Consider the following 25,331-nt stretch of genomic DNA (forward strand, 5'->3'; position numbering starts at 1 on the left):
TATGATAATGCTGAGATAATCGTAGTAATTTATGCGGATGCTTGCGATGGTGTTAATGTGAGCAGTTGTGATAATTAGGCTCAGCTTCGTTTATCCAGAGTTATGTCAATCAGGATAACACGATGATCATTGATTAAACGTTTACCGATTATCCTAGTGTGTGTTATGATATTTAGGTCTCCATTTTCATATCTCATCACAGGATACAGTTATCAAGAATAAGATGGTTTTGCATGGACTTGGAAAGAAGCACTCGAACAGTTGGTGTTAAGCAATTTTATTCTAACAAGCATGTGACATTCTATCATGCAGGTCGAACATGCGTCAATCATTCATGAATAACCAAACTCTTATGCATTTGCGATATTATGCATCCGATTAATATGAATAACTAATATCCTTATGCAATTACGAGACTATGCATTTAACTAAAATGAATGAATAAACACTTATGCATTTGCGAGAACAACTCAAAACTCTTATGCATTTAACGAACTGAATGACTAAAAAAAACCTCCTAACAACCAGGCATCTCATTAGTTCATTTTTGTATCGATCACAATCGGCGACTGGCCGAGTTTGAAAACAAGCATGACACACTTCATTTTGCGGTAATAAAAATCACTTATTATACCCAAGAGGCGAAAGTATATGTCAATAGATTCATCGGCAAGTGTGAAATCCTTTTAACGGAAGGTTGGAGTCAATGGTGGGTGAGGCGTGTTGCGGGAGAGCGAATTTGGCTCGGTTTTAATTAATTCTTCCGCGAGACTCTAAGACAAAGGAAACTGGTTTGACAAGATTTCCTCTGTGTTTCCTTGAGTCTGTGTGTGGGAAGCGATACGACCTCTCTGCTGTCTGTGCGAGCGTCAGCTGACACTTTCTCCGCTGTGAGGTGAGCGGCGGCGCTCGTCCAGAAGGCTTTGACTCTTTTCCTCCACGGCGGGATGACGAGTCGGTTTTGGTTGATGCGGGTCGATCTGGGTGTCGCTCGTTGTCGCTCGGTGGCGCGCGGTGGCGCTCGCTTAGCGCTCGCTTGGCGCAAGGTGGCGCAAGGTGGCACAAGGTGGCGCAAGGTGGCGCAAGGTGGCGCAAGGTGGCGCTCGTTCAGCGATCTCCGCCTTTCCTGCGGGTTGTTCGCTGGTCGTCACTCTGACGAGGAGCGATGCTTCGTTCGTGGCAGGGTGGACGTTGGCGTCTTTGTTGGCTTCACTCGCAGCTCTGCGACTCAGGGTAGCGATTCTTCTCAGTTGGTGCAGACCTCGGCTTGTAGCGGCGCGTCGCTACCTCGCGAACCTCGTCCTGCTGGATGACGAAAACTTCTTCGTTGTCGGCGTTGAGATGAGATGGGGCCCGTGGCCCGGACGATGTGGTGGGGCCAGAGGCCCTGACGATCTGAGTTGGGGCCCGTGGCCAGGATGATCTGCCCTGGCGATGAGATGGGGCTCAGAGCCCTGGCGATCTATTTTTGATGGATTTTCCTTCGGTTTATATTGAGAAAATCCCCTCAGTTTCCCGAGTTGTTCAAAGTCTGTCATAAAACCTTCCTGTGGGTGGGACCATCTGCATCCGTGTGTGTGTGTGTCGTGTGCGTGTCCGTCCGTGTGTTTCGCGTGCGTGTTTGTCCGTGTGTTTTTTAGCTTTGAAGACACAGCTGTGTGTCGTTCTGGAACGGGGGGGGTGGGGCCTCGTGACGGCGCCACCGAAGTTATCCATCAGACCGATGATTCGCGTCGAGTTATATATATATATAAGAAATATTCGAATCCATGTTTTTGTTACTGAATAATATTTGTCGCGAAAACCTATGCGTTAAGCGAGCTTAATTATTCCCTCCCTTGTGGGATCATATCTTTTGTCTCACACAGCTTAAGTTGTTTTGGTTTGGAAGTTGAAATGCGACTTATTTCCATTATGCCCCAGTTATGCCGAAACCGTGTTCCCGATGTTTCATCGTGACCCGATCTCTCATGGAAATGTTATTTCCTTGCGTGTGCAATTTTTGCTGTCCGTGTTGTGGGAAGACAAAGACGGTTGTTTCCACGGTGGAAGCACCCGGCGCATGCGCTCATTTATTTATTTCCGAGAGCGTGTTAATTTCCTTTGTTAAGAATATAATTATATATTCCTCCGTGGTGCCCGGCCCTGCAAGGCTGTTTCCGAGAGGGTGTCATTCCAACCCCCCGCCTGCCATTCCCCCCTCCCTTGTTCCTCCTGTGTGAAATTCGGGGAGTTTTTATGATCTTGATTACCCTTCTTTCATGGCCTCTTTCCTTTGAAATGAGGTGTGCGCACATGTGTGGGAGTGTGGGGGCGTGTCCGTTCTCACGTTGCCCCGTGTCTATTAAAAAAACGATATTTCATATGTTGGCAGAATAATTCTAAAAAAAAATTAACAAATAATATTTAAAAAAAATAAAAAGGGGGCGTATACACAACAGTCCGCCCGTTTGAAAATTATCAGGGGTCGATTTGGCCACTGGCGAATTTTCAAACAAAGTAATGCCCCCATTTTATGTCATGCATCCCATCAGCCGCCCTTACTCTCGGCGGTTATTTCTTACGACGTGCGTGCACGTATTACAATCTTAACCTGGTTACATCTGAAATAAGCAAAGAAAATAAACAACACGTTAAACATCGATATTGCGTTACATCGGTTCTCATACATCATAACTCCGACGAATATTCATTTTTGTTTTCGTTAAATCCTGGGAAACGCTAGGTAGCGGTTTCGAACGCATTTATGCGTCACCTTCCTCATGTTGCCTGGTTTACCACTTATCACTTTGATAATTCGATTACGGTTTTCGGGTTCGTCTTTGTAGTTTCCTTTCTCACTCTCTCGCGTCGTGATAGTGTGTGGTGAAAAATTGTGCTGCACATACCCAGAATTCGCGCACACGACCCACTTTGACACTTGGTTCGTGGCGTTCGCTCTCTCTGCGATTACATGCACATTTGCCGAGTCAGTGTGTCGATTTACTCCTGTGCCTCGTAATGTTGCCCTCTTTGTTTTTACGAGTGTGTTAGATTCCAACACCATTCCCGATATGTCATGAACATTCGTCTCCATTTTAGCACTCCGATCCACATAAATTTTGGTTTCCCTTGGATATTTTTCATTCAAAGGCTCACGCCTGCGCTCCTCAGGGCGTGTCTCTGTGTGCTCTCTTTGTCTCTGCTGTCTGTTATCTACTGTCCGATCACGCCTCAATGCAACCCTGTCCCTGTATTCGATCCGCGCGTCATTTACAAGAGCACTGCTCGTGTTTTTGCCCGCCCTGTCACTTGCAGCCTGCTTGTATTTCCCATTGAGCTCGGGGTTTAACAAAACCTCGGCGGGTGGTTCATCCTGTATTTGGACCGCATTCATTGTTATTCCTCTATTCCCTCCTGGTATAGCCGGTGGAGGAATTGGTCGGAATTGGATCGATTGTGTTTGACCTCCCATCCTGCGATTCTCCTGAATGTTCGCATCCATACCTCCGCGGTCTGTGTAACACCTTCCCGCTAGGTGGTTATCTCGCCATCTTAGTGTGCAACTTTGGCCTCGTGTGTGTCGTGGCATGGGGTGTTGGTATGGTTCTGTTTTGAACCTCCCCCTCCTGCGATTCCTCTGAATGTTCGGCTTTGTGCCGCTCTCATTCTCGTGCCAACCTCTCTCTGGGTTATTTTGCCATGTGTGCGTGCGCCCTTGCTCCGTCCTGCATTGTGGGACTGCTCGGTGATTTTTATTCCTCTCTGAGAGGCTGGGTTCCTTATCCCTCTCCCTGTGTTCTGGATCCGAATTACGATTCTTAGCTCTGTATAACCATGCCATGTACGCCTTGCTCTCTATGCGGCGTAAGGATGCGGTTTCTGGATTCAAAACCATTCTCACCCTTTCTGTAATCTCTGGGCTCAAGGATTCAAAAAACATAATTTTGAACATTTTATCTCCTTCGTGGTATTGATTCACATCGCCTGCGTAATACGCTCTTTTAAATTGTACGAGGTAGTCACGTGGATCTTGGTCCATGCCCTGGGTCATCGATTTTACAGCATAAAACCCCTCAGTGAGTGTCGAATATTCTCCAAACTTCCGAATCACTGCCAGGCTCAGTTGTTTAAAATCATTTCTAACCTTGTGTGGTAGTGACTTTACCCATGGAATAGATTCTTTCTGTAAGCTCCGTTTCAACAAACTCGCTTTTTCATCCCGTCTCCTCAGCCCTCTAATCATTGCCTCCTCTTCTACTGTTGCGATATGTGTGTATATATCCATAGTCTGATTGTGTGGGTCAAAATCGGGAATTCTGACTAGAGCCTTGTCCATCAATTTAAGGGTTTTACTGTTGAATAAGTATTCCGAAAGTTGATCGCCGACAGCGTCATCATCAAACAAGTTATCATCAGGCAATCTGTCACTTTTATCTGTGCTGTGTCGCTTGTGTTTAAGTGGCGTGTATTTTTTGTGTGCGCGCCCAGTGCTGTGTCGCTCGTGTTGCCATTTCCCTTCAGTTTTTGCCTCTGCCCTTAGTGGAGCATGTCCAGTCGACTTTACTTTAACATTTTGCCTCCCTCTATCTGTGAAGTTGTCAGTCTCACATGTTTTTGTTTGCATATGTATCTCTCCCTCCCTTCTCTCGAATTGTGAGGGTTTCCCTTTGTCAAGGATTTTTTGTTCGATATCCATAATTTTTTTCCGATCAGTCCCTGGACTCTGTCCACGTACACAAGAGTGTGGTTTACTGTTACTTCCATATTTATTCTGTGGATCAACGTCTGTGAGTTTCGCTGGTGTCACGAGCACTGATTTCTCCTCCCTTACGATGGTGTGAGGACATTTTTCCTCGTTTATTAGAGACGATTTCTCTCCCGTTTCCTTTCCAAATTTTTCCTCATTCCACAATCCCTGTCTGTATGCCTGTGTGAAAAGGAATGAGTCCTGTCCTGCCTTCTCTGCAGCTTTTGCATCGTGTTCGCCTTCGTTACATTTTATCCAGTCAATTAGTTTCCCCCGAGGTGTGTTCGTGTTATCGATACAGCTCCCTTCCCATATGTCTCTCTGACTGTACTGCTTTGTAACAGATTGGTCGGTACGTTTTAATACGAGCTCCCCGTATCCCGTAACCCATTCAAAAATTATTCTTAATCCTAGCATCTTAGGTATGGCAAGAGTTACTTTGACAATTCCTTTTAGAGTGCATATAAAACAATTATCTCACAGAGTGTAGTCAGTTTGACTCGAGCTATTGTTTTTTTCCGATTCAGAGTGCGTACCTCTAACACCATTTATCACAGGATGCAATCGGTTTGATACGATATTATCTTAATTCCACTGTCTCTGTTTCAACCTGCTATTCTGGGTTTTAACCTTAGAGGGCGTTTTTTTTTGTTTTACGCCCGTTTACAATCACAATGCAATGTTTGGTCACGATATTCTGGTTAACACGAAGTGATTCATTCCTTCATCCATGCAAAACACTGTCTGTGAGAGATCCCGGACGAGCCCCCATTATGTTGTGTGTGTCGGGTTATGAAATTTTGATAAAAATAATACAAATTAATAATTTTCCGAAAAATGCGCAAATCACATTAATTATGTTAATGTGTGTATTAACATGCATAAATTATGATAATGTGTGTAATTATATGCATAAATTATGATAATGCTGAGATAATCGTAGTAATTTATGCGGATGCTTGCGATGGTGTTAATGTGAGCAGTTGTGATAATTAGGCTCAGCTTCGTTTATCCAGAGTTATGTCAATCAGGATAACACGATGATCATTGATTAAACGTTTACCTATTATCTTAGTGTGTGTTATGATATTTAAGTCACCAGTTCAGATCTCATCACAGGATACAGTTATCAAAAATAAGATAGTTTTGCATGGACTTGGAAAGAAGCACTCGAACAGTTGGTGTGAAGCAATTTTATTCTAACAAGCATGTGACATTCTATCATGCAGGTCAAACATGCGTCAATAATTCATGAATAACCAAACCCCTATGCATTTGCGATATCATGCGTTCGATTAATATGAATAACTAAAATTCTTATGCAATTACGAGACTATGCGTTTGACTAAAATGAATGAATAACTCAAAACTCTTATGCATTTAACGAACTGAATGACTAAAAAAAACCCTCCTAACAACCAGGCATCTCATTAGTTTGTTTTGGTATCGATCACAATTGGCGACTGGCCGAGTTTGAAACCAAGCATGACACACTTCATTTTGCGGTAAGAAAACGCACTTATTGTATCCCAGAGGCGAAAGTATATGTCAATAGAGTCGTCGGCAAGTATAATATCCTTTTAACGGATTGTTTGATATAATGGTGTGGGAGGGCGTGTGTGTGTGGCGAGCGGATCTGGCTCTGTTTTAATTAATTCTTCGGCGAGATTCTCTGACAAAGAAAACTGGTTTGACAAGATTTTCTCTCTTTGTGCACGGTCGATTCGTAATGAGGATTTCGGGAGGTTGAGTTTGCCTCGACGAGTCTATTGATCGCCTATGTGATGAGCGGAATGAGGGAAAGGCACGGAAAACAACCTCACTCTTATAACCGACGGACTCTTAATCACTCGATGGGCCACGATTCCTCATGGCCAGCTAATGGTTCATGTGGTTGATAATCAGTCTTCTGATAATTGACTAGGGTTGATACGATGATAAGGGTGAACTAGATAGGATAGTTGCACAGGTGAGTGGGGCGTCGATGCGTGCGTGTGTGTGGGTCTATTGGTGGGGGAAGTTGTGGGTACGAACGACTTTCGGAGAAGGGCCCTCCTTGTCGCGGTTGCGGTGATCAGCTGCTGCAGACTCCGCCCTCGGCTGACCCCGTACGATGATTGTCGGCGCGGCCGCGCTCGTTTGCGTGGTCAGGCGATGCACCTCGGCGTGGCGACACGGCACGGGAGCTGGGCTCGTACACTCGTGTGCGGCAGGCGATGCACCTCGGCGTGGTGACACGGCAAGGGGTTGAGTCTCGTGTACTCGTTTGGGTCAGGCGATGCGCCTCGGCACCCCGCGAACCTCGTCCTTCTGGATGACGAAAAGCTTCTTGTTGGCGGCGACGAGAAGAGTTGGAGCCGAAGCCCTGGGTATCTGTGATGGGGCCAGAGGCCCTGACGATCTGTTTGGTGGGGCCCGTGGCCCGGACGAAGTGGTTTGTATGGATTTTCCTTCGGTATATATTGAGAAAATCCCCTCAGTTTCCCGAGTTGTTCAAAGTCTGTCATAAAACCTTCCTGTGGGTGGGACCATCTGCATCCGTGTGTGTGTGTGTCGTGTGCGTGTCCGTCCGTGTGTTTCGCGTGCGTGTTTGTCCGTGTGTTTTTTAGCTTTGAAGACACAGCTGTGTCGTTCTGGAAGGGGGGGGGGGTGGGGCCTCGTGACGGCGCCACCGAAGTTATCCATCAGACCGATGATTCGCGTCGAGTTATATATATATATATATAAGAAATATTCGAATCCATGTTTTTGTTACTGAATAATATTTGTCGCGAAAACCTACGCGTTAAGCGAGCTTAATTATTCCCTCCCTTGTGGGATCATATCTTTTGTCTCACACAGCTTAAGTTGTTTTGGTTTGGAAGTTGAAATGCGACTTATTTCCATTATGCCCCAGTTATGCCGAAACCGTGTTCCCGATGTTTCATCGTGACCCGATCTCTCATGGAAATGTTATTTCCTTGCGTGTGCAATTTTTGCTGTCCGTGTTGTGGGAAGACAAAGACGGTTGTTTCCACGGTGGAAGCACCCGGCGCATGAGCTCATTTATTTATTTCCGAGAGCGTGTTAATTTCCTTTGTTAAGAATATAATTATATATTCCTCCGTGGTGCCCGGCCCTGCAAGGCTGTTTCCGAGAGGGTGTCATTCCAACCCCCCGCCTGCCATTCCCCCCTCCCTTGTTCCTCCTGTGTGAAATTCGGGGAGTTTTTATGATCTTGATTACCCTTCTTTCATGCCCTCTTTCCTTTGAAATGAGGTGTGCGCACATCTGTGGGAGTGTGGGGGCGTGTCCGTTCTCACGTTGCCCCGTGTCTATTAAAAAAACGATATTTCATATGTTGGCAGAATAATTCTAAAAAAAAAAATAACAAATAATATTTAAAAAAAATAAAAAGGGGGCGTATACACAACATGTCCCGGTGTGAGCGCGCACGTCGAGTACATGCTCGTCTCCTTCGATCACACGGCACGCAGGGCCCGCGTCTTGTTCAACGCAGAGGAGCTGATCAACTACTTGAGAGCCATGGATGAGGAGGCCAACCCGGGGTGAGACCTCCTCCTCATCATCCTCCTCCTGCCACGTGCTCACAGGTGAGCGGCCGTGGCCCAACGGCTCCAAGCCGTTTTTCAAATCCAACACTTTGCGTAAATTATGCGAATTCCCACTGCTTCCCCCCTCCCCCATTCGGGAAGGAGCAGGAGGAATGCACGCAGGCTGGAGACAGGAATAATGACACGCAGAGGTGGTGAGGGCGGTTGGGGATGGGGAGCCGATCCTAGAGGAAGAGATTTTCAGATTACATTTTCGCAATGTTTCGGAATTGACTAGATTTTTTAGTACAAAATGTCCAGCCTCAGCCATGCATTCACTAATATAATGAGCCAAGAATGTATGTGTGTAACGCGCGTGACGTCACTCCACGTCGACCAGCCCCCCTCATTAATTATCATGAACAGGTGGGGTCCTCCACGTAGACCCCCGCCCCGTCATAAATAATCATGAGCGGGTAACGTCACTCGACATGGAGCTCCCCTCCTCATCAATAATCATGAGCTGATGACTTCACTCATGTGGACCCCACCCCCTAATTAATAATCACGAGCGGTAATAAAAAAAAGTAAAGGAAAATGTAAAATAAATAAAAACTGCCAGTACGCTCACCGAGGTAAAGAACCAGGCTTCAGTCTACATTATAGACTGACAGTACACTCACTAAGATTAAGAAACAGGCTACAGTCTACATTGTATTTTTTGTTTTATATTATTTTATTTTAATTAACTTTATTTTTATTTTTCTATCTACGTGACTTTACCGAAAGCACCAAAGAATATTCATTCCTGCAGTCATGAAAGTTTTAAGTCAAAATGAAATCATGAGCGCGTCATTATTTTCTATTGAATATTTAAGATGAACTGCAATCCACCGGTCTTTGGACGGGCTATAGGCCAGTGTAATAATGATGGTTGTGGTTAAAATCCTTTTCCTGCACACAACCAACTAAAAAAGAAACTCAGCACGATTGATGTTTCGTGCGCCTGCAGATGATCAGGGCACGTCTTCGTGATTGTTTTCTGTTGGCATGTCTATGGGGTGTGTTTGTGACTCCCCGAGGCGCCTCACGTGTCTAACGCTGGCAATAAAAGCCAGAGAGAGAGGAGATCGACGCAGGATAAGGGTTAAGAGGCGGCGGCGGTCGTGACAGCTCTTGATGTTGGCCAGGTGAGAGACGGGGGAGGCAGCACGCGGGGTAAGACACGATCACTGCGGATGGGTGGCACCACAGGGTGACCCCTCTAGTGAGAGCCCAAGGGACCTCTCTGGCTCTCGCGCAACGTGTAAACAACGCACGCGAACGCACAGCACATCAACACTTGTGCATCAACACGTACACATAACCATGGACATGTGTAAATAACAAACGTGAACGCACTGCATATCAAGACCTCCATATGCGTGTTCCATATGCACGTGAACGCATACGCGCGAAAATACACACATACACACACAAGCGTATGCACGTAAACACATTAACACACACACGTGCACACGAACACATCAACACGACCACATATCACACCAACGCACACACAGACGTGTATGCTAACATGCACAATAGAGGGTGACGCGTGAACACTGTGGTGAACTTGTGGTTCATACGTTTAGTTTTGCCCACTTGGCAACCAGCTTCTTCAAAGGTTCTGTCTTCGAGCTCAATCACGCTTTTTTATCTTCCAATACGAGTGTCTGAGAAGTAGCTTCTAATGACGCTGTGATTAACCTCAGTGTGTGGCTGTTCCACACTCACCTCGTTACCTCAAACACTCTCAGCCCTCACCTATTCACCTCATCACACGTCCTTACCCTCACCTCATCACACTCCCTCACGTCGTCTCAATTCCGCAAGTCGTCTTTAACCTCACGAACATCTCTCTGAACCTCATCGCCTCCCATCACCTGCCATCACACCCGCTCATCACGCACCTCATCTCGCCATCGCCCCCCTCACTCTCTCCAACAAACCTCGTCGCTTACCTCATCGTCTCTATCTAGCTCCCGTCATCTCCCTCATTTCTTCACTCTCTTCATCCCCCCTCCACCTCATCAACTCATCGCTCACCTCTTCACCTCTCCCTAGCCCCCATCATCTCCCTCATCTCGTCTCCCACCCTCATCCCCCTCCCCTCATCGCCTCCTCCACCTCATAAACTCGTCACTCACCTCGTCATTCACCTCATCGTCTCTCTGTAGCCCCGTCATCTTTCTCATCTCGCCGCCTCGTCACTCCCCTCACTCCGTCCACCTCGTCTCTCCCTCGTCCCCGTCATCTCCCTCCTCTCCTCCCCTCGTCAACCGCCACCCCCCCCTCACTCCCTCAACCTCGTCCACACCCCAACCTCGTCGCTTCACCTCGTTACCGAGGATGGCGCCGCAACTGAGAGGAACGACGCTGCGCTGGAGCGACACGAAGCTGCGCGCGGGGTTCGTGCGCGCACGCGGCCTCCAGCAGCTCGTGCGGGGCCTCACGCAGCGGGGCCACGGGGACCACCCGCTCCTCTGGGGTGATGAGGTAAGATCGACGAGGTGATAAGTGAGGCGACGAAGTGATGAGTGAGGGGACGAGTGATGAGTGAGGCGACAAGGTGAGAGAGACAACGCGAGAACGACGAGGTGAAGAGTGAGGGAACGAGGTGATGAGTGAGGCGACGAGGTGATGAGTGAGTGGACGAGTTGAGAGACCAGGTGATGAGTGAGGCGACGAGGTGATGAGTGAGGCGACGAGGTGATGAGGCGACAAGGTGATGAGTGAGGGAACGAGGTGATGAGTGAGGCGACCAGGTGTTGTATATATTCGGTCTTGAAAAATTAATAAAAACAAAACAATTAAATAAAAATAAAAAGGTGTAATTATCCAAAAGTATGCTAATTTGTGTAATTTTGCAAATAAATGTATGCTAATTAAAATTGTGTAATTGTTTAAAGTTATGCAAGTGTGATGTAAGTATGCTGATTAAGCTTGGCTTCGTTGTTTAGGGTTGCATTATCAATCGGGATAATACAGTGAAGAAGGTGTCATTGTATCAAGTTATGTAAGTGTGATGTAAGTATGCTGATTACGCTTGGCTTCGTTGTCTAGGGTTGTATTATGAATCGTGATAATACAATGAAGAAAGTGTCATTGTATGAAGTTATGCAAGTGTATGTAATTGTGCTCATTAGTCTCGGCTACGTTGTCTAGGGTTGTCTTATCAATCAGGATAATACAATGATTCTCGCTTTAACTTTTACTGGTTATGTTTTAGTGTTTATGTCAAGTCTCATAATACAGATCTCACTGCAGGATACAGGTATTATAATTAAGATTATTAATACGCATTCACTTAGGAAGGCACTACTCAGACTCTTCTGTGTTGATCAACTTTAATCTCGAAACAAAAATATAACACTCTAATATGTGAACTCTTATACTAGGAATGTCAACACAGTACTCCTGGAGATGTACTCCTCATTGATACGTACATTTAACCCTCAATTATTACGTTTGTTAAACTGGGTAACAGAACAATCGGTTAATTCCTCAGAGTAAAGCGATCATTCACGGCGATGAGAAAAAGTCCTTTAAAATTAATGTGACAATATTCATACAAACAGCAATAAAGAAACATGTCCCGAAAGCAAAGGTAGACCACGATGAATTAATGGGTAAGATTATGCAATTAACGAAATGTCTTGGAACCATGGTGTACGGCAGTGTGCCTGCTTGTCTAGTAAATGCTTATCAATTGGCTAAGGCTTCACTAAATTCGTGGGCAAGATTCCTGTGATCAAAAGAAAGATTTTTAACACAAAAGACTCCCTGCGAGTGTGTAGATTCGTAACATAGATGTTTCTAAATGGTTAGTTTCGTCAATGAATTCATTGGTACAGTTAGGCTATTAACAACAAGAATGACTAAAACACTTCTAAACGACCGTAGCTACGTAACTCGATGGGCAGCAATGCTTTTCATGATCAGTTAACGCACCACCTTAGGATGGCCACGCTTTTTCAAACACAAAGATAACTTTGGAGTAATCTTATTAGTCCTGTTATGTGCGTGTGTGTGTGGGCATGTTATACACATGGCGATCTCGCTCTCTCCTGGCGGCAGCTACAGGCCTGTCTGCTGCTGGATGAGTCAGCACGACGCTTGTGTTTGAAGGTGCCCGATTGCGCTCGCAGCTCGTCCTCAGGTCGCCGGGGCCTGCACTCTTGCTCGGCTGTGCTGGTTGCGTGCTCTTGTGGGGGTCGCTAGCCCCCGAGATCCCTCCCTCGATAATACTAACGGCCGGACTAACATCATCAATCGCCCCCCCGCTGCTAAGCGAACCGCCGCTAGGCTCCTCACCCAGGGTGTGGGAGCCGTCACCCGAGGATTCCCCTCCACCGCGGGTCCGCGTAGCAGGCATGGATAACCACGCACGCGCACACCCACACACAGCTCTGCACGGCACTCACCCAACCCTGACCACTCACGTTAGGATCGCGCACCTGTGTTACACACGTCGTGAACGTGCGCGCACACACGCATACAGCTCCACACGCGATACCCACTCCTGCGCCGCTCTGCGCCGCGCTGGCCGCCCACGTTACGATCGCGCACCTTGGGCACGCCGATTACGCACGCCGAGAGCTTACGCAAGTAACGAGCGCACGCAAGCGGGGCACACGCCGACACGACGACTCGTCCCCTCCCCCACTCGCGCGTGCACGTCAACACAAATATCGTACAAGGACGATTCTCCTCTCACACGGCTGCGTAGTCACGCCAACACACCAAAAGTGCTCTCCCCGGGCGTTAACGCACACACCTCCGTACCCGCACAATCGTACAGAGACCACGGCCTTTATGCGTACAACGACCACACACTCGCGAATGCAGTGCACGCTAATACCACGTTCCAAAAACACCCAACAACACGGTTTTGTTACTACGCTCGAGATTTTATTAGCCCTTGCTAACCAACCGAGCCACCCGTGTGTGTGTGCGGGACAGCAAGGCGCTTCTAACCCACACTCTGGTGCCGTGTAGCCCTATTCTATGCTGCGCTCTCTGCTAAACCGCTTTCCTACTCGTCCTTACCCCGAACTAACCCTCTCCTACGGATCCTACCCTCCGCTCTGAGGTGTTGTAAGGCGCGCAACACGATACCGTCTGTAGTCCTTGGTGACCTTGCGGCGCTCAGATCGTCCTGCAGACAATCTAGCGGCTCGCCCGATGACTCCTTCGTCGCTGACCCCGTGTCCAAACTCCAGAAGAAGAGAGTTCCCTACTGCCCCTGCGTTTTCTTTTAAACTATTCACATCAAAGGCTAGGCGCCCCCGTCCCGACCGCCTTGGTCTCTCGACCAATCCTGAGCCTAGGATTTCCCGCTCTTTTGCGATCCCGCCGGCCTTTGAACTTTCGACCAATCAGTCGTCCCGGGTCCTGATCCCAGCTATTTGCCTTGCTGACCCGTGTTTGTGTTTGTATGCGTTTCTAACTGCGGGGCTCTCTGAGCTCGCCGTGGTCGTGCGATCTCAAATCCGCCCACGGCGCCGCAGTGTTACTTGGCCTGGGAAGGGTCCTGTCCAATTCCCTGGCCCTGAGAAACCGTGGGGTAACCCCCCTAGGGGGCCCTCGGGTGAAAACTCAGGGTAGGTGACCCGACCACGAGGCCCTACGTGGGTGCGGGTGCGTGTTTATGTGGGGGGGGTGATGGGGGGCAGTGCGGCGGTGGAAGCCGGGCGGCTCCCTGGCTCGGCCGAGCGGCCCCGTCGCTGTGGCACCACATAGCCCCCCGGGGTGCCAGTCCCCGTCCCGGGTTGACTGGAGCACCTCGCCTGGGTTGCCCCCACGAGGTATCGCCGCGGGGTCCGCGGGATTCGCCCGGCCCTTGTGGCTGGCCTCGGGGGTGGCGGCTCCGTCTCCTGGGGCTCCGGCGGTGGTCTCCTCCTCCATTCCAACGGCTCCCCTCGGTCTCCGGCACCTGCGGGCTGGGGGACAAACTCAGAGGCGGTGGGGTTTAAGGGTCGCCGTCCTCGTCGCCCCCGGCCCCGCCCGGGGCCCCTCGGAGCCCGGGGCTCCGTGGGGCCCATATACTGCGCGAGGCCCCCGGGCACGGGGGGTGGGGGGACCCCGGGGTTTCGGGGTACTTGGACGGCGGGGCTCCCCCCCTCGGGGGCTGCTCGCCACGGCTTCAGTCGGCGGATGTTGACCACCATCTCCCGGCCCCTCTCTCCTCCCTGAATCAGCACCGTCCATGGTGAGATCTGCCGTCTCACAATCCAGGGTCCTCGCCAGTAGGTGGTCAGCTTCCCCACCTGTCCGGCACCGACGCGGGGAGTGTACAGCCACACCTCAGAGCCCGCAGTGTAGAAGGGGGGCTCCATACGGGGTCGGGCGCCCTGCTCTTGCCGCTGGTGCGCGGCCTCTCCGTGCGGGTAGGCTCGGCCCCTGGCCTCTCGCAGGGTCTCCAGCAAGTGCTCCATGGGGTGGCTCCCTTCCTCCCGTTGCGGCGGAGGGACACCGAACAGCAGATCTGCGGGCAGGCGAGACTCGCGACCAAACATCATTAGGAACGGGGTCTGTCCTGTAGATGTGTGAACGGCGGTGGTGTAGGCGAACAGGGCATAGGGGAGGTGTTCGTCCCAGTCCTGTTGATTCGCGGCCGCCATGCGTTTAAGCTTCCCGGCCAGAGTCTGGTTCATCCTCTCTACCATCCCGTTCGCCTGGGGGTGATATGCCGTGGTTCGGTCCTTCTGGATCCCGAACTCTCGGCACAGCGCCTGGAATAGTTCGGCCTCGAATTCACTACCCTGGTCGGTAATGACTCGTTCGGGGATCCCGCACTTAAGTACGTAGTTTTCCACGAAGGCCCGGGCCACTACGAGGGCTGTTTTATCCGGGATAGCCACCGCCACGGGGTAGCGGGTGAAGTACTCCACCGCTACAAGAATATATCGGTTGCCCCGGTGGGATCGTGGAAAGGGCCCCTGCAGGTCGATTCCGACCAACTGATTCGTCCGACTGACTCGGAACGGCCTCAGGGGTACCTGGTACCTCGCCGGCTTTTGCCCACACTGCTGACAGGCCCGGCAGCCCTGCACCCAGGCGGCCACATCTTGCGCTAATTTAGGCCAGAGATACTGGCGACGCAGAGTCTCCCGGGTGCGCCGTTCCCCATCATGGCCCCCGAGCGGGTGGTCGTGTACCAGTCGTAGTAGTTGGGGCCGCACATGGGCGGGAACGCAGATGCACCCCGGCTGCCCAGCGTCGGCCAGTTCCCTCACCACCCCGTTTTCTACACACAACCGGGCATACAAACCGCTCCAGGGCCCTGGTAGTGCATCCTTCCTCTCTCGCAGTGCCGCCTCCACCGCCGCCAGATCCGGATCCCGCTGCTGGGTTTGTCGCAGCTGCTCGTCGTCCAAGCCCGGGAAGGCGCAGCCGACATCCTCTTGGATCCGCCCGGTTGGGGTGGGATGATCCGTCTGTCCCCGGGCTCCTTCTGCAGGGGTTCCTGCGGCGCACACTGCACTCTCTCTCGGGGGGGGGAGTTTAGTTTCCGCGCGCTCCTTGGGTTCTGCTGTCTGGCGGCAGCGTCCCCCCGTGAAGCACGGGCAGGCGTCTCCCTCCCTCGTCTCAGCGCGCACCGCGGGCCGTCTTGACAAGGCGTCCGCGTTCGCGTGTGTTCGCCCCGCTCGGTACTCGATCTGCAGGTTGTACTCCTGCAGCTGCGCCAGCCATCGAGCCATCTGCCCTCGCGGTTCCTTGAATGTAAGGAGGAACTGCAGTGCATAATGATCGGTGCGCACACGACATTTCCTGCCGTACAAGTACGGTCGGAACTGTTTACACGCGAAAATTACAGCATACAGTTCCTGACGGGTTACACAATAGTTCAGTTCGGCCCCGCTCAGGGTCCGACTGGCGTATGCGATGACCCGCTCCGTCCCACCCTGCACTTGCGACAGCACCGCGCCCAGCCCACTGCTGCAGGCGTCAGTGTCCAAAATAAAATCGGTGGTGAAATCTGGGAAAGCCAAGGTGGGGGTGTGGGTGAGGTGGTCTTTGAGTGTGGTGAAAGCCGTCTGGCAGGCCTCCGACCACTGATAGGGGTTCTTAGGGGAGGTGAGTTGGGTGAGGGGGCGTGCAATCTCACTGAATCCCTTTACAAATCGACGGTAATAAGTGGCGAGTCCCAAGAATGACCTGATCTCCGTCAGGTTCCTCGGCCGCGGCCAATCCACTACGGCACGCACCTTCTCGGGATCGGTGCTCACCCCTGCCTCGCTGACTCGGTGTCCGAGGTACCCCACCTCGCGTTGCGCAATGTAACACTTACGTGGCTTGAGCTTGAGATGGGCTGCTCGCAGTCGCTGGAATACTTCCCGCAGCCTGGACCAGTGTTCGGACAGCGACCTACTGAACACTATTACGTCGTCCAGGTAAATCAGGCACTGTTCCCACTGCAAGCCCCGCATCACCAACTCCATCAACCGCTGGAACGTCGCGGGCGCGTTAGTGAGTCCGAACGGCAACACTCGAAACTCAAACAGGCCCATCGGGGTGGTGAATGCTGTTTTTGGCCGATCCTCCTCCGTCATCTCCACCTGCCAGTAACCGGACGCCAGATCGAGGGTGGAAAAATACCGCGCTCCTGCGAGACTGTCGAAGGTGTCGTCGATGCGTGGGATGGGAAAAGCGTCGCCGAGGGTGACTGCGTTCAATTTTCGGTAATCAACGCAGAACCGAGTCGATCCGTCCTTTTTCGTTACCAGTACCACCGGGGCAGACCAAGGGCTCGCGGAGGGCTGGATTATGTTATCGCGTAGCATATCCGTGACTGCCTCTTTGATCTGGGTCCGTTCAGGCGCGCCCACTCGGTATGCGGGGAGTTTGATGGGTCGGGCTGCACCTGTGTCAATTTGGTGCTTGACCAGGTCGGTCCGGCCCACGTCCGAATCGTGCTCACTGAACACGTCGGCGTACTCCCGCAATAACCCGCGCAGCTGATCGGCCTCCCCCTTAGGTAAGGCTGCCCAAGGCACATGTAACGCATCCTGCAGGGGAACAATCTCGGCTCGGGGGGTCGGGCCGACCCGCCAGGCCAGATCCTGGCTGTCCTCGGGGCGGCCAGGGTCCTCCGCCCAGAGTGCGAACACCGAGTCGTTCGAGTGGCGAGCGTGCAGGGGGTGTACGGTGGCTACCGGGGTGCGTCGTCGTATCATTGCCGGGGTACTGTGTGGGTTAAACACACGTATAAACAGCCGGCCCCCATCTGCGTTTACCAGTGTGGCTGACCCTACCACCCCGTATCGCGATGCCAACTCCGGGTGAGGAGTCAGCATTACCTCGCCCGATGGTCGGTGGGTTGGGTCGGTGGAGAGGGTTGCCACTGGCACCAGCATCTCGGCGAGAGGCCCGATGGTGACGGCCGACACCAGCGTAGCGGCCACGGGTGTGAAGCGTGGGCGATTCGGCTCCTGTCCTAGGAACGGAATCCGCTCCCCGCTGCCCTCCACCGTAGCGCATCGTTGCCGGGGCTGTACGTTAAGTCCCAACGTTTCCAGGAGGTCCGTTCCTGCAATGCACTCGTGGCACAACACACTCGAAACGTAGAATTCCTGTGTGCACACCTGGTTTCCTATGCGGACCTCTAGGGTGGCTCTCCCCAGCAGCCCCATTCCGGCTCCGCTCGCCGTGTGCAGCGCGCGGTCCGGTGCCTGCAGGTGACGCACGTCGACCCCGATCGCGCTGCAGTGCGCTGCGCTCACGAGCGAGGCCACCGCCCCCGTGTCCAGCAGAATTCGGGTACGCACTCCGTGTACCTCCCCTTCCACCAGCGACGTGGCCCCCGTGATCCCCGCCACCAGCTCCCGTAGCCAGTCGCCAGGAGTCACCGTTTCCGTGGGCGTTGTTGTTGGAACCTGTGTGGAGATCACTCGCTCGCCATTATTACCATTACCGTCTATTTGTATCGGGACCGCGTCGATTGCACCCCTAGTTGGTCCGCTCACTAGGAGGCGTTGGAGTTTAACCCCCGCGCCTGCCTAGCTCGGGTGATTTCAGGACAGTCTCTCACTAGATGCCCTCGGCGATCGCACATATAACATGCCCGGGGAGGGGGGGCGGCTCCGTAGTGGGCCCCCCGCCCACTCCCTCCCCCCCCATTACGCCGCTGTCCACCCTCCGCCTCTAGTCGGGCTACCCTCCCAGATAACCCTCCCACCGTGGCGCGTAGGTCCACCATTTCAGATCGGATGGTCTCAACGGAGGATTGCAATTGGGTCATATTTTTGTTCGTTTCCTCGCGTACCTGGGTTACCTGGCCGGAGACATCCTTTATACCCGTTTGTATACCGGCAACCCATCCCGGGGTTGTCTCGCGGGACACTGGAGGTTCTCTTTCCCGGCCCCTTACCGTCCTCGCGAGCTCCTGTTCCTCCTCCTCGTCTTCCGAGAGCAGGCTCGCAATGGCGCGCTCTCGTCCCAGCCCCCGGAGCTGCGCGCGTTCGCTGTGAATTCTTTCACACTTACGTGCGCGCTCGACAAGGGTGTTAAAGGGAAGACGTGGGCAGCTCATGTCTGGCTGCCACCACGCCGTGCGAGACAGGTACCGCTGGATTTTCTCGGCAGCCAGTTCCTCAATAACCTCAGTTGCGTACCCCGGGCGTGCGATCTTTGTTAACTCGCGCACATCCTCGGCGTAATCACGGAGATCTTCGCCAGGTTGGCGACGGCGCGCCTCTAAGGCCGATTTTGCTTCCTCCTCGTCACGCGTGCCAAAACGCTGATCGAGTCGGCGCATCAGCTCCTCTAGTTGTGTCTGTGCGCTCGCGGGTAACGCTTCTACAAAATCGGCTGCCCGCCCATCAAGATTCATATTAAGTTGACGTACTGCCTGCGCGTCCGTCCATCCATTAATTTCCTTGGCCCCTAAGAGATTGCGGGCGAATGCCTTCCACGAAGGGGCCCCCCGGCCGGTAAATATCAGTCTTATTTTAGCGTGAGGTAACGCGGGGGTCCGTACCGCTTCCGACACCAATTTGTGGGGGTCGCTAGCCCCCGAGATCCCTCCCTCGATAATACTAACGGCCGGACTAACATCATCAATCGCCCCCCCGCTGCTAAGCGAACCGCCGCTAGGCTCCTCACCCAGGGTGTGGGAGCCGTCACCCGAGGATTCCCCTCCACCGCGGGTCCGCGTAGCAGGCATGGATAACCACGCACGCGCACACCCACACACAGCTCTGCACGGCACTCACCCAACCCTGACCACTCACGTTAGGATCGCGCACCTGTGTTACACACGTCGTGAACGTGCGCGCACACACGCATACAGCTCCACACGCGATACCCACTCCTGCGCCGCTCTGCGCCGCGCTGGCCGCCCACGTTACGATCGCGCACCTTGGGCACGCCGATTACGCACGCCGAGAGCTTACGCAAGTAACGAGCGCACGCAAGCGGGGCACACGCCGACACGACGACTCGTCCCCTCCCCCACTCGCGCGTGCACGTCAACACAAATATCGTACAAGGACGATTCTCCTCTCACACGGCTGCGTAGTCACGCCAACACACCAAAAGTGCTCTCCCCGGGCGTTAACGCACACACCTCCGTACCCGCACAATCGTACAGAGACCACGGCCTTTATGCGTACAACGACCACACACTCGCGAATGCAGTGCACGCTAATACCACGTTCCAAAAACACCCAACAACACGGTTTTGTTACTACGCTCGAGATTTTATTAGCCCTTGCTAACCAACCGAGCCACCCGTGTGTGTGTGCGGGACAGCAAGGCGCTTCTAACCCACACTCTGGTGCCGTGTAGCCCTATTCTATGCTGCGCTCTCTGCTAAACCGCTTTCCTACTCGTCCTTACCCCGAACTAACCCTCTCCTACGGATCCTACCCTCCGCTCTGAGGTGTTGTAAGGCGCGCAACACGATACCGTCTGTAGTCCTTGGTGACCTTGCGGCGCTCAGATCGTCCTGCAGACAATCTAGCGGCTCGCCCGATGACTCCTTCGTCGCTGACCCCGTGTCCAAACTCCAGAAGAAGAGAGTTCCCTACTGCCCCTGCGTTTTCTTTTAAACTATTCACATCAAAGGCTAGGCGCCCCCGTCCCGACCGCCTTGGTCTCTCGACCAATCCTGAGCCTAGGATTTCCCGCTCTTTTGCGATCCCGCCGGCCTTTGAACTTTCGACCAATCAGTCGTCCCGGGTCCTGATCCCAGCTATCTGCCTTGCTGACCCGTGTTTGTGTTTGTATGCGTTTCTAACTGCGGGGCTCTCTGAGCTCGCCGTGGTCGTGCGATCTCAAATCCGCCCACGGCGCCGCAGTGTTACTTGGCCTGGGAAGGGTCCTGTCCAATTCCCTGGCCCTGAGAAACCGTGGGGTAACCCCCCTAGGGGGCCCTCGGGTGAAAACTCAGGGTAGGTGACCCGACCACGAGGCCCTACGTGGGTGCGGGTGCGTGTTTATGTGGGGGGGGTGATGGGGGGCAGTGCGGCGGTGGAAGCCGGGCGGCTCCCTGGCTCGGCCGAGCGGCCCCGTCGCTGTGGCACCACACTCTCTCTCCTGCTCCGTGCACGGTTGGTCCTTGTAGACTTGACCTTTGCAGGAGTATGCTCGGCTTCCGAGTCCACACGCTCGTGAGTAGTCGTTAGCCGCTGCTGCTGGTCCTGTGCGATGCTCGCTTGGTTGATGCTTGGAGCTTTTGCACCCTTTCTCCAGGTTGATTGCTTGTCGTTGCTCATCACTCTCTCTTTCTCTCTTGCTGCAGCTGCTAATGGCAGCTGGCACTCAATGTAGAATACAACTTTTAGCGATACTTCGTCTTTCAGCGCCGAACTCGTACTCGGTGACACATCGCTACTCTTCAAGCCTTGCCATCCTTGGTCGATTACAGGGCCCACCCCCGGAGTTTGCCGCAGCAAGACTCAATTTCCGTATCTCTTGTATAGCTATTCAGTACTAAAATACAGTGAGGGGAAAAAAGTATTTGATCCCCTGCTGATTTTGTACGTTTGCCCACTGATAAAGAAATGATCAGTCTATAATTTTAATGGTAGGTTTATTTGAACAGTGAGAGACAGAATAACAACAACAAAATCCAGAAAAACGCATGTCAAAAATGTTATGAATTGATTTGCATTTTTACGAGGGAAATAAGTATTTGTCCCCTCTGCAAAACATGAATTAGTACTCCATGGAAAAACCCTTGTTGGCAATCACAGAGGTCAGACGTTTCTTGTAGTTGGCCACCAGGTTTACACACATCTCAGGAGGGATTTTCTCCCACTCCTCTTTGCCGATCTTCTCCAAGTCATTAAGGTTTCGAGGCTGACGTTTGGCAACTCGAACCTTCAGCTCCCTCCACAGATTTTCTATGGGATTAAGGTCTGGAGACTGGCTAGGCCACTCCAGGATCTTAATGTGCTTCTTCTTGAGCCACTCCTTTGTTGCATTGGCCGTGTGTTTTTGGTCATTGTCATGCTGGAATACCCACCCACGACCCATTTTCAATGCCCTGGCTGAAGGAAGGAGGTTCTCACCCAAGATTTGACGGTACATGGCCCCGTCCATCGTCCCTTTGATGCGGTGAAGTTGTCCTGTCCCCTTAGCAGAAAAACACCCCCAAAGCATAATGTTTCCACCTCAATGTTTGACGGTGGGGATGGTGTTCTTGGGATCATAGGCAGCATTCCTCCTCCTTCAAACACGGCGAGTTGAGTTGATGCCAAAGAGCTCCATTTTGGTCTCATCTGACTACAACACTTTCACCCAGTTGTCCTCTGAATCATTCAGATGTTCATTGGCAAACTTCAGACGGGCATGTATATGTGCTTTGTTGAGCAGGTGGACCTTGCGGGCGCTGCAGAATTTTAGTCCTTCACGGCGTAGTGTGTTACCAACTGTTTTCTTGGTGACTATGGTCCCAGCTGCCTTGAGATCATTGACAAGATCCTCCCGTGTAGTTCTGGCCTGATTCCTCACCGTTCTCATGATCATTGCAACTCCACGAGGTGAGATCCTGCATAGAGCCCCAGGCCGAGGGAGATTGACAGTTCTTTTGTGTTTCTTCCATTTGCGAATAATCGCACAGACTGTTGTCACCTTCTCACCAAGCTGCTTGGCGATGGTCTTGTAGCCCATTCCAGCCTTGTGTAGGTCTACAATCTTGTCCCTGACATCCTTGGAGAGCTCTTTGGTATTGGCCATGGCGGAGAGTTTGGAATCTGATTGATTGATTCCTTCTGTGAACAGGTGTTTTTATACAGGTAACGAGCTGAGATTAGGAGCACACTCTTAAAGAGAACACCTGGGAGCCAGAAATCTTTCTGATTGAGAGGGGGTCAAATACTTATTTTCCTCATTAAAATGCAAATCAATTCATAACATTTTTGACATGCGTTTTTCTGGATTTTTGTTGTTGTTATTCTGTCTCTCATTTTTCAAATAAACCTACCATTGAAATTATAGACTGATCATTTCTTTGTCAGTGGGCAAACGTACAAAATCAGCAGGGGATCAAATACTTTTTTCTCTCACTATATGTATCGCTTTTTGCGGTTTTGACGCTTTAAGTGACTCAAGGGCATGTTTTGAGCAGTGTTTACAGTAGGCGTGATTTGGAATTTCTTCATGGTGTTTGATATCTTAAGGGGAGGCGCCCTCCCTGCATGTGTGATGTATTGCTACCACGTGTTTCTGGAAGACAAAGGCGGTTTGGAGGTTCTGATTCTATGGAATACATATATATCTTGGTCGTGTGTGATTTACATGTTTCGCATTTTATTTCTTCTGGATGACCCTCGGTATAATATTTAATAATTATTATTTGGTTTATGTTTAACCAAGATTTGTGATCTACCATAGTTGTTACCACAGATATTCCTAGGGTTTTATTAACCTTGTTCCCCGTCTGTATCCAGGGATCCGTGCTTTTTATTCTCGAGTTGTATTTTGATATCCTGAGGTTTGGAGATCTGGCTAAGTAAATTCACGTAGATAGAAATATACAATAACAAACAATATTTCTGGTGAATAAGAGTAAAATAAGGTAAGTAATAATAAAAGTCACTAATGTAGACTGCAGTCTGGTACTTAATCTGAGTGAGTGTGTTGGCAGTCTTTGATGTCGACTTATTCTTGTCGCTAAGTTTCGAACTTTACCGTTAACTAAAAACAACTTTTTAAAAAACGTGTCTGTTCGGTTCTTGCCGCCCGGGAAGAATTGTGGCGCATGTTGCTTGTACGTGCTATGTGGCAGCCTTTGAAGCCGTGTAGAGATTTCCCCAGAATTTCATTAGCAACCCCCCCACCTCTCCCCTTTTGCACCAGGTTTTTTTTGTATTACCTGTTATGTCTACTTCCTAGCCTGGTGTGGCTTGTGGGAGGCAGCTGCTGTTTTAGGGGAGGGTGTTTGTGTCGCCAACCTTTTTGCCCCAAGCGACACCCCGATCGATTATTATAAAAATATACATATTGTCAGACTTATTCTTAATATCAATGTTGGAAAAGGACCTATATATGCAATAGAGGTCATGAGTGATGTAACGAGGTGAGAGAGACAAGGCGAGAACGACGAGGTGAAAAGTGAGGGAACGAGGTGATGAGTGAGGGGACGAGGTGATGAGTGAGGCGACGAGGTGATGAGTGAGGGGACGAGGTGAGAGAGACGAGGTGATAAGTGAGGGGACGAGGTGAGAGAGACCAGGTGATGAGTGAGTGGACGAGGTGAGAGAGACAAGGTGACGACAAAGCGAGTGAGCGCGGTGATGATGTGACTAAGAAAAAAAGTGAGAGGACGCGGTGATGATATTATTTAGGGGATGAGGTAAATGAGACGAGGTGATAAGACAAGGTGAGAGGATGAGGTCAGTGTGAAGTGACGATGTGTGTATCTAACGTGATGAGGTGCGTTCCCTTTTGCCTCTATGCCCAGTCAGAAGCAGCAATTACAATTACACACCTGTACCTCGAGCCCATTGCAGTGTGACTGTGTGAGTGACAGTCGGTCGATGGTGGTTGCTCACTCACAACAACTTGCTCCTGCACTCGGTGGAGCCTGTACGGGGCATCTTTGGCGGTAGTTAGATGCCCGCTCACGGACACCAGTGACGATTGTCTGAACCGGTACCTGGGATTCCACTAGGTCGACTCGGTCTCAAATGAGTACCTAGTGCGATGTGTAAACATTGGCACGGGGGAGACAAAGGCGGCCGGCGTGATGCTGGCCAAACACCCCCTCATGTGCCGTGCCGGCCTTCGTAGGTGCTCGCTAACAGCACTTGCCCCTACAGACTGTTCGGGGGGATTTGCCTTTGGTGAAGGTGATGATGATGTTGCTGGTCGTCTGAATGTTGAACTTCCGTCACACCGGAGGGAAGGTGCGGGGGGGAAGGCCAATTCAACATGAAATAATAATCAACAAAACACAATCACGCAACAAAAAACTTGTCGTTTAACTTCTAGCGCCATAGTGTTACTGACGAATGCGTTTGTTGATATTTTCACTCTGAAAGGGGCATCGGCTTGGCCGTGATGAAATGGCAGTGCCGCTATTACATACTTCCACTTCTCCGTGTCCCTTTCTTCTCTCCGTCTCCCCCTCCTCTCTCCATCTCCCCCTCCTCTGCGTCTGCCCCCATGTGAGCACGCAGGTCGAGTACATGCTCGTCTCCTTCGATCACACGGCGCGCAGGGCCCGTGTCTTGTTCAACGCAGAGGAGCTGATCAACGACTTGAGAGCCATGGACGAGGAGGCCAACCCGGGGTGAGACCTCCTCACCCTCCCCTTCCTCCTGCCACATGCTCACAGGAGAGCGGCCGTGCCCCAACGGCCCAGAACCGTTTTCAAACCCAACACTTTGCGTAAATTGTGAGAATTCCCACTACCCCCCCACCTTGCTCCCCCCATCGGGGAGGAGCAGGAGGAATGCACGCAGGCTGTAGACAAGCAGGGATAATGACACGCAGAGGTGGTGAGGGCGATTGGGGATGGCGAGCCGATCCCAGAGGAATAGATTTTCCGATTCTATTTTCGTAAAGTTTCGGAATCG

General features: G+C 51.4%; 1 protein-coding gene across 2 annotated transcripts in view; it reads left to right on the forward strand.

Moving 5' to 3' along the window:
* Nucleotides 1-524: 524 nt before the first annotated feature.
* The window catches only part of LOC144733855 (glutamate--cysteine ligase catalytic subunit-like), a 53,472-nt gene continuing 28,665 nt past the window's right edge, over nucleotides 525-25,331 (forward strand). The window contains exons 1-5 of one of the 2 annotated variants that reach the window (XM_078615861.1): nucleotides 525-895; nucleotides 8,206-8,322; nucleotides 9,345-9,452; nucleotides 10,062-10,800; nucleotides 24,933-25,045. In XM_078615861.1, the coding sequence (XP_078471987.1) occupies nucleotides 10,654-10,800; nucleotides 24,933-25,045 (260 nt within the window). In that variant the 5' untranslated portion in view covers nucleotides 525-895; nucleotides 8,206-8,322; nucleotides 9,345-9,452; nucleotides 10,062-10,653. The remainder of the gene's footprint in view (nucleotides 896-8,205; nucleotides 8,323-9,344; nucleotides 9,453-10,061; nucleotides 10,801-24,932; nucleotides 25,046-25,331) is intronic. The other variant, XM_078615862.1, reaches the window with a different exon arrangement.

Source organism: Lampetra planeri, chromosome 48 (assembly GCF_965212315.1).
Source record: "Lampetra planeri chromosome 48, kcLamPlan1.2.h2, whole genome shotgun sequence".
NCBI classification, from domain to species: Eukaryota; Metazoa; Chordata; class Hyperoartia; order Petromyzontiformes; family Petromyzontidae; genus Lampetra; species Lampetra planeri.